General features: G+C 38.8%; 1 protein-coding gene across 1 annotated transcript in view; it reads right to left on the minus strand.

Moving 5' to 3' along the window:
• ptdss1a (phosphatidylserine synthase 1a) overlaps positions 1-4181 on the minus strand; it is a 9399-nt gene extending 5218 nt beyond the window's left edge. The window contains exons 1-7 of the mRNA XM_005738494.2: positions 3574-4181; positions 2972-3063; positions 2625-2669; positions 2421-2545; positions 2143-2301; positions 1745-1896; positions 1350-1491 (exon numbers count right to left, since the gene is read on the minus strand). Coding sequence (XP_005738551.1) covers positions 1350-1491; positions 1745-1896; positions 2143-2301; positions 2421-2545; positions 2625-2669; positions 2972-3063; positions 3574-3755 — 897 coding nt within the window. The 5' untranslated portion in view covers positions 3756-4181. The remainder of the gene's footprint in view (positions 1-1349; positions 1492-1744; positions 1897-2142; positions 2302-2420; positions 2546-2624; positions 2670-2971; positions 3064-3573) is intronic.
• Between the last annotated feature and the right edge of the window lie 10855 nt (positions 4182-15036).

Genomic DNA, 15036 nt, shown 5'->3' on the forward strand with positions numbered 1-15036 from the left:
GTATATTTTATCATTGTTCAGGTAATTATTCAGACAAACAATATCATCCACGGTTTTTTGTTGTAGGTGGGAGGACCACATCACAACAAACTAAATGTGAGGCAAACACTGTGTCTGTGTGGGGAATAAAGTGGGAAAACAGCAACAGTACTGAGAGGTAATCTGAACACCTTCAATTTTATTTCTCTGTTAACTTTATTTCTCTTAACACTTTTTTAAATTTTATTTCGGGCTGTATGTGTCCATAAATTGGCATACTTTTTTGAGCCATATCTGACAATTTTGGCTATTTTCTAATCCAAAAATACCCATATATTGCCTCACTTCACTTTGTATTAAACCACCCACGCAAAACTGAAAAACATTTTTCAGCAAAACCCCCACAAAAACTAAATATATCTTGTGAATATAGTAAAAAGCCTTCCCTTTGTATCCACGGGGTAAAAACCAGACATAAGTGCATGTCCTGCAGAAGTAGTCAAACTGTGGGACACTATCTGAAGATGTGGGACAAGTAATAAAAACACTGCACAGTCCCACATCAACACAGGAATCTGGTCACGCTGGTGGGAGAATATTTATAACAATTGCACTGCTTACTCATTTCAGAAAACTGTAACATTTAGTGAACTAATTTTGGGTTGAATTAAGGACACCATAAAAAAAATTCTCTCCCAATGCAAGTCACACTTAAGAGTTTGGCAACAGTCACAGCAGTGCATTTAGAGGGCGCCTTTGTAAAAGCCTGCATTGGCAGATAATGAGGCGGAGGACCCGCAGCAATGTTTTTTCACTCATTTGGCCAGGAGCCTGTGTGGTTGAATTTAGTGAAGAGCAGCTCAACTGTCACCATGTGGAATACAGCTGTGCCATGCGCAAGCTCTTCAACTAATTCTAAAAGACTGCTAATTACTATTTAAGGCCTCAAGAGAGTTCTCAACTGGCTGAGAGAGAGAAAGTGGAGGATGGTGCCGTTTCATCACCAAACACAAAAAGTGGAGGAACACCAGCCTTTAGCTTTCATCACCCTGGCAGCCTGTGGCTAGAAAATTTGGCAGCTATACTCGACTTTCCAGGGGAGAGCAATGAAGCTAACTTAAATTCTCCATCGTTTTCTCATTTTCATAAAATGCTCCCAAGTAGTTCAGCCTGTCTCATTCTCATGGGATAAGCTTTTAACATGCAGCCAGCAGGACACTTGAGCATTATGTGGGTACATGTGGGATAGGTTTTAGATTGCAGCCAATTAGATTAGCCAGGACTTAGACGGCAGAGCACACAGGATGATCTCTGACTAGTCATCACTAAGTCACCATGAGACGACAAAAGCAGATTTCTCACGGACCCACCTGCCAAATGATCATGAACAGGTAGACGCCCGTCACTCGCTGCAGAGAAGACTTTGGGTCAAGCCAGCGTACATAGGTCCAGCTTGCAGGGGTGAACTGCAACACGGCTCGTTTGATCTTCCCTGTGGTGGTGTGGATGTCCCTGGATGGAAAGCATAGAAGGAGGGTTTCAAAGGAATGCAGATAGATTTTCAGTAAGTATTATGTTAATGTTAGCAGACAAAGCTACATGAAAGCAATACCATCACATGAATCTTTCAAACCAATGCCCCTTGATAAAGATGTGGGGTTACTTTCAAAACAATTTATGAATCTTATCTACAATATAACTTAGTGCAAAAGAGGATAAAAGTTTAGACATAGCTGTAAACACATCCCACAACATAAACTCATACTTAATACTGGCCCAGTGGTAGGTCCTCATCTCCAAAAAGCGGCAGACAGTCATGCCAAGCCAGATTCCCCCTCCATTACACAGCAGAATATCAAGAATGACTTGGTCCCACCAGCATTCAGCAAAGTTAGGCAGCAGGTGCATGAAGAATAGCTATGGACACAGAAAAAGAACATTTAACAGAATAGTGTAGAGAATACATGCACGTAGCCTGCAATATTTTGAAGGAATATGTAAAATCAAACGCCACAATTCTCCACAGGATAAACCACTGACATCCCCAGCTTAGATGACCTGAAAACTTCACCGTTATCAAGAGAAACAAAGAAAGAAAGGCCAGCGGGCAGAGAGAAAGTGACAGCTTGCGATGGCAACCTTATCTGCTGTGTGCATCTCTACCTCAGTAAGTTCCCACGTAATACTGATGGTCCAGCACAATCCATAACTTCGAATGAGAAGTGCCTTCATACCCCATCCCCAGAAATGGCTGAATGCAAAAATGTCAAAATGGCTCAGGATTCTCTCCCAGGTGATGACATGGCAGTTCACAGCGTATTCCTGCAGGCAGAAGTGCATGCAGCCTCATTAAAATGATTAATAATCCCTCGGATAGTGCCGCAAGTAGAGCATGTAAATCAACAGGAAAATGATTTTTGCTGCAAGCCTCCATCGCTCACCATTATGTCTGCCTCTCTTTTGGCATAGCGCAGGTTTGGATCCAGCCAATACATCAACTGCTTCACCTGCTGCCAGTTGAGGAAAATGATGAAAACCAGGAACAGGAAGTAGAGAACACTCAGACCTTGGCAACAGAAGGACACAATGTTAGTAGAGGAAAACCAAAGATCTGAATAAAGATAGATTGTGTGAAAAATACTCACCAAAGACTATTCGCCATATCGCTGGGTGTGGCCTGGTGAATGGACCTAAAGAGAGGTATATTAAGACGCTGCATGAAAGACATGTAGTAACAAAGTTCTCTTGACTTCTCAGATAGGGTAGAAAATAGCCATGTGGGTAGCAGTTCATTTTATTTCACTAATGGTAAGGTGTTTACTGAAGTTCCTCTTTCTTTCTAGCTACAGATCTTCTTGTGAGAAGCAGGGTGTTATTTACAGTTCTATAAAACACAAGTGTGTGTGAAGCTCCTTCTAAGCCACTGTAATTAAGGTCCTTTATGCAAACACACTTGACTGAGCTTCACAGAAATAATATTGTGCTGTCTTACCATTAGGAAATGCCAAAACACTGATGACAAGGAAGAAGGAGATGACCAGAATGACCCCCACCCAAAGATTATTGTCAGGGTTTCCATCATCTCTGCAGACAGGGAGGGGAAACAGAAAATTGAAATCTCAGCGACAGTCAGTTAACCTCAGTATCACTGCTTATATTAAGTTAAAAGGCACATTTTTACAAGTATGGTTAACATCCTACTTAAAACTAAAGTGATGTGGATGCTCTTTAAAATTGCTTTAAGCTTCTAAACAGCTGATAAAGAGATCCTATAAAGCAAAAAAAAAATACTTTAAATCTAACATTATGAGTCATGCCCTTGCTAGTTACACTGTTGTAGCTAATGCCAACACAGGAAACAGAGTCCCCTATTTGGTGCCATTGTATAACTAATGGATTATTGCTATCTGACGAGGTTAAAGTCTAATTACCTCACAGATTAAGAATGTGACCCATTCCCAATTACTGTAAGTGCGCAAAGATAACGCTATAGTTAGCTAGCCTCCTAGTGTACCTGGCGCTCTCTGAGCATCACTGTTCCTGCTAGCACAGCTAAGCTAACCCATTAGCGAGCGCTAGCTGTGAGCGACTCACCTTGTGAACGCGAAGTACATCAAACTGAGCACGGTGCATGTCAGCAGCGTTATCGTGTGCGGCTTGTAGAAAAACTCGATTGTGATATCTTCGACCTGCTGCTCGTTTATCATTCGGAAATGCATCCTGTAATTCACATCATCCTTGCTTAAGGTATGGGATCCGCTATACACGGCCGCCATAGCTGGACGCAGCCAGGCAGGAGAGCAGCAGCAGCAGCAGCAGCAGCAGCTCCTCACGGCAGCATGAGAAAGTGAGCCACCTCGACCAGTGAAAAATACCAGGAAAAACACCAGACACAGTGGAAATGGTTACATTACTAACGGTACAGCAAGCAAAGCAAGCGGCAGAATTAGAGATGAGGAAAGACTGTTAAGAGTCAAACTGTTCACTTCTGATGTTGATTGGTTTGCGTGCTTGCTGGGAGTGTCTCGAGGCGGAAGAGTTCACGTGCTCGTGTGCTGATTGTTTTTAGCATGGCTTCCAGGCAGGGACTTTATGGCATGAGTGACTGCGCACGTTCTTGACTTCAAAAATCTCTCAGTTAATTATGTGACTACACAAAAACGCCTTAAAGCAATGCATAGGTTTTGGCGTCTTGCACAAATTACAGGCGGACATCCGTTTGCATGTAAAATGAACGCGTTTCCTGAGTGTTTTCTCAGAATTGGATGCGTCACTTGTTCAAAGACTTAAGTTGGTGCGTGCTTGTCTCCCCCCTGTGGCCCCTTATGGTTTCACATGCCGCGTTAAACAAAGCTCTCCGCTCCCTGCAGGGGTCAGAGGCATCCTTTATACCAGCGGTCCCCAACCTTTTTTGCGCCACGGACCGGTTTATGCCCAACAATATTTTCACGGACCGGCCTTTAAGGTGTCGCGGATAAATACAACAAAATAAAACTAGTACCGGTACCGAAAAAAAGACGATTTTCACACGTGAAAAGACCCAGGAAAACCGAGTTAACGATAAAAACGATAACAAAATAACGCTGAAAACCGATTAAAAACCCTGAAAACCATATTTTTCACACCTGAGCCTCAACTCTCGTGGCCCGGTACCAAACGACTCACGGGGCTTGGGGACCGCTGCTTTATACAGCCTTTCATCTGAGGTAAAAGAAGTACTCGCACTTAAAACAAATACTTTTCACATTTTACCTAAGTAAAAATATTTAAATGAAATGTGCAAAAAGTGCTTAAAGTATGAAAGTAAATCATTAGATATCAGGATATGTTTTTATTTACTTTATGGAAGATGAGCAGTCTAGACATGATTATATAAATTTTATATACTGCAGCCGCTAAATTAATCGTATAACAATCTCTTTCCTTCGACTGCTACCTTTAAGGGTCATCATCTACTGCCATCCCAATCTTCTTCGTCTGTCACGTCACAGCATGACCTCCTTCAGTACATCGATGAATCTTCTCTGTGGTCTTTATCCCATTTTTCTCCTGCCTGGAAGCTCCATGTTTCAGCATACTTTGCCCAGTATAGCTAATATCCCGGCTCTGCACATGTCCAAACTATCTCAGCCTTGGCTCTCTAATTTTTCTCCAAAGTGCTCAACCTCAGCTCTGACGTACTCATTTTAAATCCTGCCCATTCTGGTCACTCCCTAAGCATCTTCAGCTCTGCCAACTCCAACTTGGCTTCGTGACTGTTTTTTGTTGTTGTTCTTTTGTTTTCCAGCCTTTCCTGTCCAGCAGCTTTATAAGATTGAATCACGGTGTTGCATGCATTGTTGTGTCAAACACATTAGCTTTGCCACGAGAAGTTCTATAAACTCTCTATAGGCTTGTCTTGTTAGTCAGTTTCTTTGTATTATTTTTATATATTATTATTAATTAGTGTAAATGTAACACTACCAAAGCTGACAGACAGGGAGGGCCTCATTTTTTTTGTCTGTATCCAAACCATAGATCACACCCGATCTCACAAACATAAATTTACTAACAGTAAAATAAGCTATTATTATTCCATGGGCGGCTGTGATTAAGGTGGTAGAGCGGTCATCTACCAATCAGAACATCAGTAGATCACCATGTGTCAAAGTATCCCTGGGCAATGCTGAACACTGAGTTCCCCCAGATGCCTCCATCAAAATGTAAACGTTAGTCAAAGCACTTAGGCATACATAAAAGCGCTGTATGAATGCACTCTGTGTTTAAAACACACTTTTCTAAACTTACATTGCAAAGTTCAATACATGGGAAAATACTATTGCGTCTAAACTTACTGTAAAGCAATACAATGACTGATTATTATCTCAGTACACAAGTAGCAAAGCAAGCTTGTTGAAGAAAAAGGGGCCCGTGCAATAAAAGCAATTTAAAATAAAAGTGAAAATACGCAACAGTAGCAAAGATCAAGTGAAATCAAGTGAAACCAGGAAATGTTCTGATTGATGTGCATCTTAAGAAAACATTTAAAAGAGGTCGCCAACAGTGCTGACCTCATTTCAGGATCAGATAAGTGTCCTCTGCCCAAGGACCTCAACTACAAGTACGCCATTATATAGCTGTGTTATGTTACATATATACCAGATCTTAGAAGTCACTAAATCCTAAAATCAGTTCTAAAACAAGCTATTTGTCATATTCGGTGACCTTTGTTTCATCATTTTAGGTTTTTAAAGTAATAATTACCTGTGATCTGAGAAAGTGGGGCGGAAAATAAAACACATTATTTCCTTCTTAAATACGCGCAAGTCCAAAGCAGATATTGACACAAAATCAAGTAACACACAAAAATTTATTTATAAAGCACATTTAAAACCAAAGTGCTTTACAGTGAAAAGAAAGCGAAAAAAAGAAAGACTTCCTCTCGAAACGTTCACACTATCTGCACAAAATAACAAAAAGCGCCCCTCCATCTGCGGCCCTAAAGATCAACAGTTGCTGAATACGTGATGAAAGTACAAACACCTTAAAAGTAAATAAATCTGCTCAGTTGCTTTATTTTACTGACGAGTGTCTGTGTCATTTTTCATAAACAGCAGAAAACAGCTGCAAAGGCAGCTGATTTTTTTTTTTACAAGATTTTAGGATCGCGCAGAACAATAAAAAGTTCTTTACACACAATATATCCAAATAAGTTGTTCTTACTTTATGTTTCTTTATACACTATATATCTTTAAATTGCTATCAATAATCAGTTATTATAATTATATTTACATATATAAATTATTTGTTCCCATTAAAACTATTACATCTTACAGACTGCATTGCATGCTTCACTTATTTTCTACTTTGTAGCAAACATAAAATAACCCTTGCTTCTCGGATTCTTTTGTGCATGTTGTATCGGGGTAGTAATACATTTACACAGGATACAGAGCAAAACACACAGAGAACTGTTTATTTAAAAGTATAACTATGTGCTGATTCACAAACACCATAAAAAACATATAATGCTAAAATGCATTAAACAGCAAGCAGTTAAATCAGTGTTTACAAATGGCTAAAAATACAAATACTGAGATTTTTTGAAAGTTTAAATTTCAGGAAAGTTTTGGAATTCTGTCAGCTTGTCTGCTCAAGGATCCGGGGAGCAAAAGTCTCTGTGTTATCGTAAAAGTCAGAGACGTAAAATCAAACTAGGAGTTGATGACAAGCACTGGAGTCCAGCGGCACCGAGCTCACACCTGTATTATGTTTCTCCAAGAATATTCTTGTTAAAAAATTATTAATGTTCAGAATTATGGTTTGCATCTCATTAAAAAAACAACTACTGTACGTTTACCTTTTTGCAAAAATCAAAGACAGCTTACAAACACACTTTTTTCTTTTTTTACTGAATACAGATGTGGCCGCTGCTTTCATATGATCCAGAAGTAAACAGGGGTTGCAACTTGTGACTATTCAAAAAGAAAAATAATACATACAAGTTATACTTGAGCAGCAGTGCATGACAAATACAGGCTTTCACAGTCGTTGTTTGTTGCATGCTGAGGAGCATATGACACTGACAGGAAAGTTAAATGTAGGTCGTTCGCGGGTTTCCATCTGTCACTAAAATTCAGTCTCCCTGTTTCAGCAGTACGGTGGGCTGCAGAGAAAAATGATGAAGATTATTATTATTATTATTATTATTATTTATAAAATATCTTGTTTTTGCTACAACTGTCTTGGAGTATGTAAAAAAAAAAGACATACCAAAGTGTTGAAATGTTCTCTGCACACAGCTTTGCTCAACCAGTAGATCAAGAATATGGCAATCAAATTTTCAACAACCAGCAGGGTCATTATCAGCACGCTGATTCCTTGAGCCACCTGTAAAGCAAATAGAAAGCAGGTTGAAGTAGTTCAACTTAACTTGGAATTAAAAAGAAAAAGCAAACCAAACAAAACGAGAGTGACTGTAAGCCGCAGCTTACCTTGGCATCGGTAGGATGATAAGGAAAGAAGACCAAGGCGAGAGAAAATGCTGCAACTGACCAGAAGAAGCTGATAATGTTCAGAGAGAACGACAACTTTGTCTGAAAGATTAAAAAACACATTTCATTAGAAGCATCAACCGCACCAGTGCTACCAATGTGGGTTTAGCGTGTTCCCCATTTAGGACAACAGTCTGAGTTCGAAAGAAGAACTTTTTAAAGAAGCTCTCCGTTCAGGTTCAAGTGAATGTTACATATCTATAACTGAACGCATCTGTGTAAAACCATAAAAACTGTTTCCTGACATAATGAAGTAATGATAATTAATACATGCATAATAATATATTTTTTCCCCTGATCAAGGCAATAGTCATAATTTTTATGCCAAATTGTATGTAATCAGCAGAAATTTTTTTTTCTATGAAAAGTAATTTCACATGAAAACAAAACCTTAATTTTAAATCAAATTACTCACCACATGCATGTTTGGAAATTTTCCTGCAGCAAAGGACAGCATACCACAGACCACAAACTGCAATAATAATACACATAAATTGTTGAAAGCATGAAAAAAATTCTTTCCAAATAACAAAAAGTTTTAGCAATTTGCTTAAATCCCCCCCAAAACAAAGCATTTTTGTTTGTTTTTACCAGAATACTCGGTAGAGTGTAGAGGAGCACGCTTGGACTGTTTTTTTGAACCAGTCCAAGTGTGAAAAGAAACACACCAGCGATGGCTTGAGCTGCCTGATAAAAAAGAGAAATCATACTAATAAGCAGAAAATAGTGTGCATAATGTATAAACAAGCAGGGAATTATTTGGATAAAATGCAAATTATTTCTTTACACTTATTTAATGCACAGCCGCCTGCCTTTCCATCCGCTTAGAAGGAAGTTTAAACTTACTCCCATAGGTGTAGGTTTCCCCTTAATAACAAAGACCTTGTAGGAGTCTCTGAAGACACAGTGGAATTTCTCTGGCATCAGCTGACCATCTCGGAGATCCCTGAGACTTCCAATTGGAATGGTGATGATCATCGATTCATCACATACGAATGTCTTCCTCATTCTCCTGTGAACGAGATGAAAACTCTTTTAAGCACCTTGTAGCAGTTGCTGAGGTGATCTCTGCAAAACACGCAATACCTTTTTTCTTCTTCTCCTTTGAAGTTGATTCAGACTTGAATTTCTCTTCTTTGGCTCTTCTTTGAGTTTGACAAGGAAATGACCTGACGCATCAGTTGTCTTTGTTTCTGAAATCCCCCCCCCCCATGCCACAAACACACATGCACACCTCCCATCCCCCTTCTTTCACACCCACAAAAGGCTTGCATGCAAACTTCGGCCAAGATTTAAAGCTGACCTAACGTAAAATCTAATATTTCAATGAGCATTGTTTTTAAAAAATCCTTCACAAATCATGTTTAGGAATAAGAATAAAACACTTGATATAGAACATATGTTAGTGAGGCACGGAAACTTGAGGACATTATTATGGCAGATTTTTTTTTTTCAGAGGGAGGAAGTTGAAGGGCACGATGACCTCATCTGTGAGCTGCAGGGAAGTTGAATTCATGCCTAAAGAGAAAGACTCATGAGCGAGACAGATGCAGACTGTGAATTAGAGACTGCTCAAGCCCAACGGGGTAAGACTCTCGATCTTCTCTACTACACTGAAAAAAATCGTTGCTAAAATATATATATTTGCATTTGTGCACATCCATCTGTATATATTTGTAGATTTGATTTTTCATGTTAGAAAAAAATAATTTTAAAAATCATTAAAGCCTATGTGGATTACAGCTGCTGTCACAATCCACTTTTTGTCGTTTTTACTCTCACTCGGTTTGATGATAACTAACATTATTTTTTGTCGTTTTTTGGCCTGTAAATGTGTGACTCTTTAAACGGCTATAAATCTAACACATAATATCTTTCACTTTTGAATTTTCTTGCTGTCTCTTGAAACAAATTCAGTAAAACAGTATCGTGTGTTGTATCCACCATATATGGCAAAGAAGTAGCAATAGTATATGCAACTGTCTCCTGAATGCAGCACAATAACCATAAATAATCACCTCACGGTGTTAGAAAAAGTTCAAGGAAACCTTCGTTCTTACTTTTTAAAATCCTGCTGAAAGATTTTTTTCAGATAATTTAAGTATTGTGGTTGAAGTAAACATTACGGCAACATTTCTTTCATATGTGTTATCATCCGTCCCTTGTAGTGGACATCAGGTCTTGTTTGCTCGCAGGCTGATGTGATGTAATGATATTTGTCCATCTTTCTGTGCATTTCTTTTTATTTCATTAATATTAAAACTGTTAAATCCTGGAATACTGTTATTATAACAAAGAACTCCTCATAGTCAAACGTTTTTTCCATTCTGTGCATGTAAATACTCCCCTAAACCTGGGTTTAACAATGATCACGGATGGCATTACAGAGAACTGAGCGAGAAAGGATCTTACTAGGACCTGTAGAAGGGGAGTCGGACTCAGTGCTGTCAGGAGATGAGGTGGAGGAGGCCAGATTGAAGGGTTTTGAGGGCCCTGAACAGGAGCAAAATGATGACACTCTATTATGGATAGGAAGCATTGTGTAAGTTAGGACTCGGAAGTTGTGGGATTGTGTTTCTCAGCGGCCGTACAGGACACCGACCTGTGAAGGGACTCATCCTTCGGTGGTCTCAGCGTTGTGGTCAGGACCTCAGGACCTAATTATTTTCTGTCACTTTGATGGAAGCCTAATCTGTCTTGACCTATATATACTACTAGGAATCACTAAATTTGAGTCATGCGTGAACACAGATATGTTGAAGAGTATTTTCGGTTTTAATGTTGCCTTTGGAGATGAGCACCTCCCTCTGGTCTGGTATGTGCTGACATTTTTTTTTCTAAAACCTAGTTACCTATTTTCCGTCTGATATAATCAGCGCCAGCTGTGGTTATGAGCAATGTTGTTCTGTTTTCATTTTTCATGTTAAAAATAATTCTCTGGTTGAAACTGAATTGATGAAGACAGGAGAGGTAAAGCTTAATGCACTTCTAGTATGAATTATATAAATCAAAAGCTGGTGTGTCTGTGTGAAACAAGGCTTTTCCTTCTCTAGAAATTGTAAGCCCTTTATCAAAGAATACTTCTAATGACATATCTCCTCAAAACCTGGTATGTTCTCCGCCGAGCTTTCACCTTCATCCTTTAATGTCTGGCCTTCCCCCACGTCGTCTCCTGACAGCTCTTGATCTGACTCTACTTCCACAATATTGAGTAAAAATCTTTCTGCCTCACTCTGCCCTCTGCTTCTTGAAGTATTGACCCAGGTTGAAAATAAATAAGAGGTAGTAAGTCCTGCTGTCTAGCGCAGAGATAAATATTTTGTTTTCAAAGGGATTGAATTACTATACATTTCTAAAGTCCCACTAAATCAAAAGTAAGACTCTCAAATTTTATCGCTCAAACTCCTGTGTGGCTATAAAACGTGGAAGCTGCCATTCCTGTTATTTTGAAAAGAAAGTCCATGTGCTCTTGTTAGCCAGGCCCCACAAATGTGTTATCAATAGAAAGACCAGGATGTCTTCTTGACCACACAGTAGGGCTCATACAGAGTGCATAAAGTGTATTCTCATAGTTATGCCCTCTGCAGAGGACAAAAGGGATTGCTGGATCTTTTACATGCAGTTACATTACAGTATTATATTTAAAAACAAATACCATGTAGCTGTTCTCAAGGCCTTTGCAGTAGTTGTGCCATATAAAAAAAGCACCACACAACATACACAAGTTAACAATTAGCTAACAATGATTTAATTATGCCCCGCGACCCTGAAAAGGATAAACGCAAGCGACTGGATGGATGGATGATTTAATTATGCATGATAATGAAAACAATTATCTCTCCAGACCAGAAGCACCATGGCCTGCGCTGATGTTGATATGGACATCCATGATGAGGACGATTGCCACAGAGGTGGACAGAGGGAGCAGCCAGTAGTGCGTTATTATCAGGCCTCTGAGATGATACCAGACAAGAAAGGGCCACTGCACGATCTGATGCAGAAACATCCAGCTGTGTTGGGGGTAAGAGGACTCAAACAACAGTCTTTGTGAAGTGTGAATTTGAGTGATGTGCCACAGAGCGATTGCACGCTGATGGTTGCTAATACCAGCAAAAGGAGAAAATACAATAATACAAACTACTTTGTCAACAAAGATATGAGCAGTCATTAAACCCTATAAGCTCTCATAAATGCCCAAAATTTAATGACCTGCATAACCTCTCACATTGGATTTGTTTTGTTTTGTCTGCTATTTAAGAATATGCTTCACACTTTGTATGTTGCACATCGAGAAAAAAAAGCAAGTTTTATTTTCTCACACCTAAATGTATGAATCCTTTTTTCAAACGTTGCATAGACATCCACAGGGGAATTTTTATTTCTTACTTTTTAATTTCATGTTTAAAAACATTTATGAGTGTTCATGCAAAGCACATATGATGTGTAGACCTACCCAAAATAACAAGAGCACTCTGAGCAGATGTGGGCAGTAGCAACAGGAAATGCTCGGTGTTTTTGTTGCTTCATGTATAAAAACTGTTTCATATAACCCTTTATAATGTGCTAATTGGTAAAAAGTGTGCACAATTGCTTTTAAAACTAAAGGATAGATAATAAAGTTCACAAACTTATTTATTTAATATTAATACCATCGAACAATTGCTCATAATCAACTTTCCCTTCTTTGCCTTCAATTGCTTATGTAGGCATGTTTATTAGCTCTTTTTAGTAATGACCTACAGTAACTGATTATCATGCATAAGAACAGTTTTCCACATTAAAATTAATTAAGAATGTTCTCTTTAGGAATTCATGAATAAAAAAGGGTTATTGTAAGAGGATCTGAGATTGATCTGTCCTGTTGCTGTGTGAATGTGTCTAGGATTTATTAAGTTACCTGTATTTTACCAGCCACTGAGATACTGTCAATCCATCCAATTTACAAGAGAGATGGGATCATACAAAATGTTTGTATTTTATTGTATAAAATACAACATACGCATCATAAAATACAAAATCTACAGTATAACAAACAATATACTAATATCCACCACAACCACATTAAAAAAAGTTCATCCACATCTCATTAACTGTTTCCTATAATTCAACAATAGATATACGCATCAAAGTTTAACCCTTTCTGCAAACTAGTCCATGCCACAGTACGTAGTACGAAAACACAGCTTTCACCAGGTCTGTCAAAACCCTCGGCACATCTAATAGCAACTGTTAGTGGCACATAGCTGGTAACTATTGGTACTTGGACAGAGATGGGTACAAAGTACAAACTGGGAGTTTACCCAGTATCGTTACCTACCATAGAGAATGCGATTCGGAGACTTTGCAATAAATTGTAGAGAAGTGTGGTACGCTGAAACAAGAATCTGTAAACCTGAGGAGGTGGCGAGCAGTACAGTACATCTATACTATACTATATCTATACTATCTATAAATCTATACTATAAAAAATAGTACATCTATACTATAATAAATCATAGAAAGAAAAGTTGTTTGCACCCATTTTTTCTTAGAAGAAACTGTAAAGTAATTTTGATTCATCAAATAAAAACATTCACTCTGAGCTTCCTGGAAAGATTAGCAATGTGCACATTATAAAAAGCTTATCATTTACCCATACACCCAAACACTTGTATGTGTCGAATATAACAGTGGTTAAAATCATCAAACTGCTGTTAGCGAGCTTTTCAGAAGACCATAAACAATGTTTTGTAAATGTTTCTCATAGCTGTCCACAGCACAATGCCGTTTTCTGTCCAGGGCACTTATCATGTGAGCACAATAGTTTTCATTTGTAAAGTAATATTGTTGCACCCAGGCGTGCATGGGATAATGATGTTTCTTTTCGTATATGGTCATGTGAAAATGAAACTTTTCATGGGACCTGAATAAAAGCTGACGTTTTGTCAGTTTGTTGGTGTGGAGCAGTCCGTAATCCTCCCCGGACTGGAGGTCTCAGCAAATTCACTCCCAGGTCAAACTGTGCAACGCTCAGAGAAATTGCAAAAAACCCAAGAGCCACATCTCAGGCTCTACAGGCCTCAGTTAGCGTGTTAAATGTTAAATGTTTATGACCGTACAGTTTTTAAAAAGCCTAAATTGAATAACTTGTTTGGAAAACGTGCCAAAAGAAAGAATCTTCTCCCTAGAAAGAACACGGCTGCACAGTTTAGGTTTGCAAAATTGGATCTGAAGCAAGCCACAAGACTTCTGGAATCTTTTGGGCATGTGAGACCAAAGCACAGATGTTTGACAAAATGCACAGCAGCATGTTTGGCAACCCCCCCCCCAAAAAACAAAAAAAACAAAAAACAAAACAAAGACACAGCATATTAGCAGAAACACCCCATATGAACTGTCAAACATAGAGGGTGGAGGTGTGATGATTTGTGCTTATTTTTGCAGCTACAGGACCTGGGGACTTTACACTCATTGAGGTGACTGTAAACTCCTTTATATATCAAATTATTTTAGAGACAAACGTGAGGTCATCTGTCCAACAGCAACAGTTTTGCTGAAAAGCAGCTCATACAACAGGCCAGTAGAAAAGCTGAAAAAACAACCCCAAAAAGAAGATAATCAAGATGGTGCAATAGCCCAATGAAAATCCAGACCACAACTCTAATTGAAATGCCCTGGCTGTGGCAAGAGCTGTATATAAATGAATGCCCACAAACCTCAATGAACCTAAAGCTTTTGTAAAGAAGAGTGAGGCACAATTCTTCCTCACCAGTGTGAGAGACTGATAAACTATACATACATACAGGAACTTGAAGTTATTGCTGCTAAAAGTGGCTCTAGAAGCTGTTAAATCATGGGGTGTGAAAAAGAAACTGCTGTGAAAAATTAGCCGACTGTGAAAAATCTTTTTCAAATAACTGCATTTGTCATGAAGCGATCCTTATCTTTCTGAGCTTTATATAACAGGTGAATGCATCCCTCTTATGTTAGGCTCACAAGCCCCACACAGCACAGTGTAATCTCAAATAGGCCGACCAATAAAACC

This window comes from Pundamilia nyererei, unplaced genomic scaffold, assembly GCF_000239375.1.
Source record: "Pundamilia nyererei isolate P.nyererei 1_Seehausen unplaced genomic scaffold, PunNye1.0 scaffold00084, whole genome shotgun sequence".
Lineage (NCBI taxonomy): Eukaryota > Metazoa > Chordata > Actinopteri > Cichliformes > Cichlidae > Pundamilia > Pundamilia nyererei.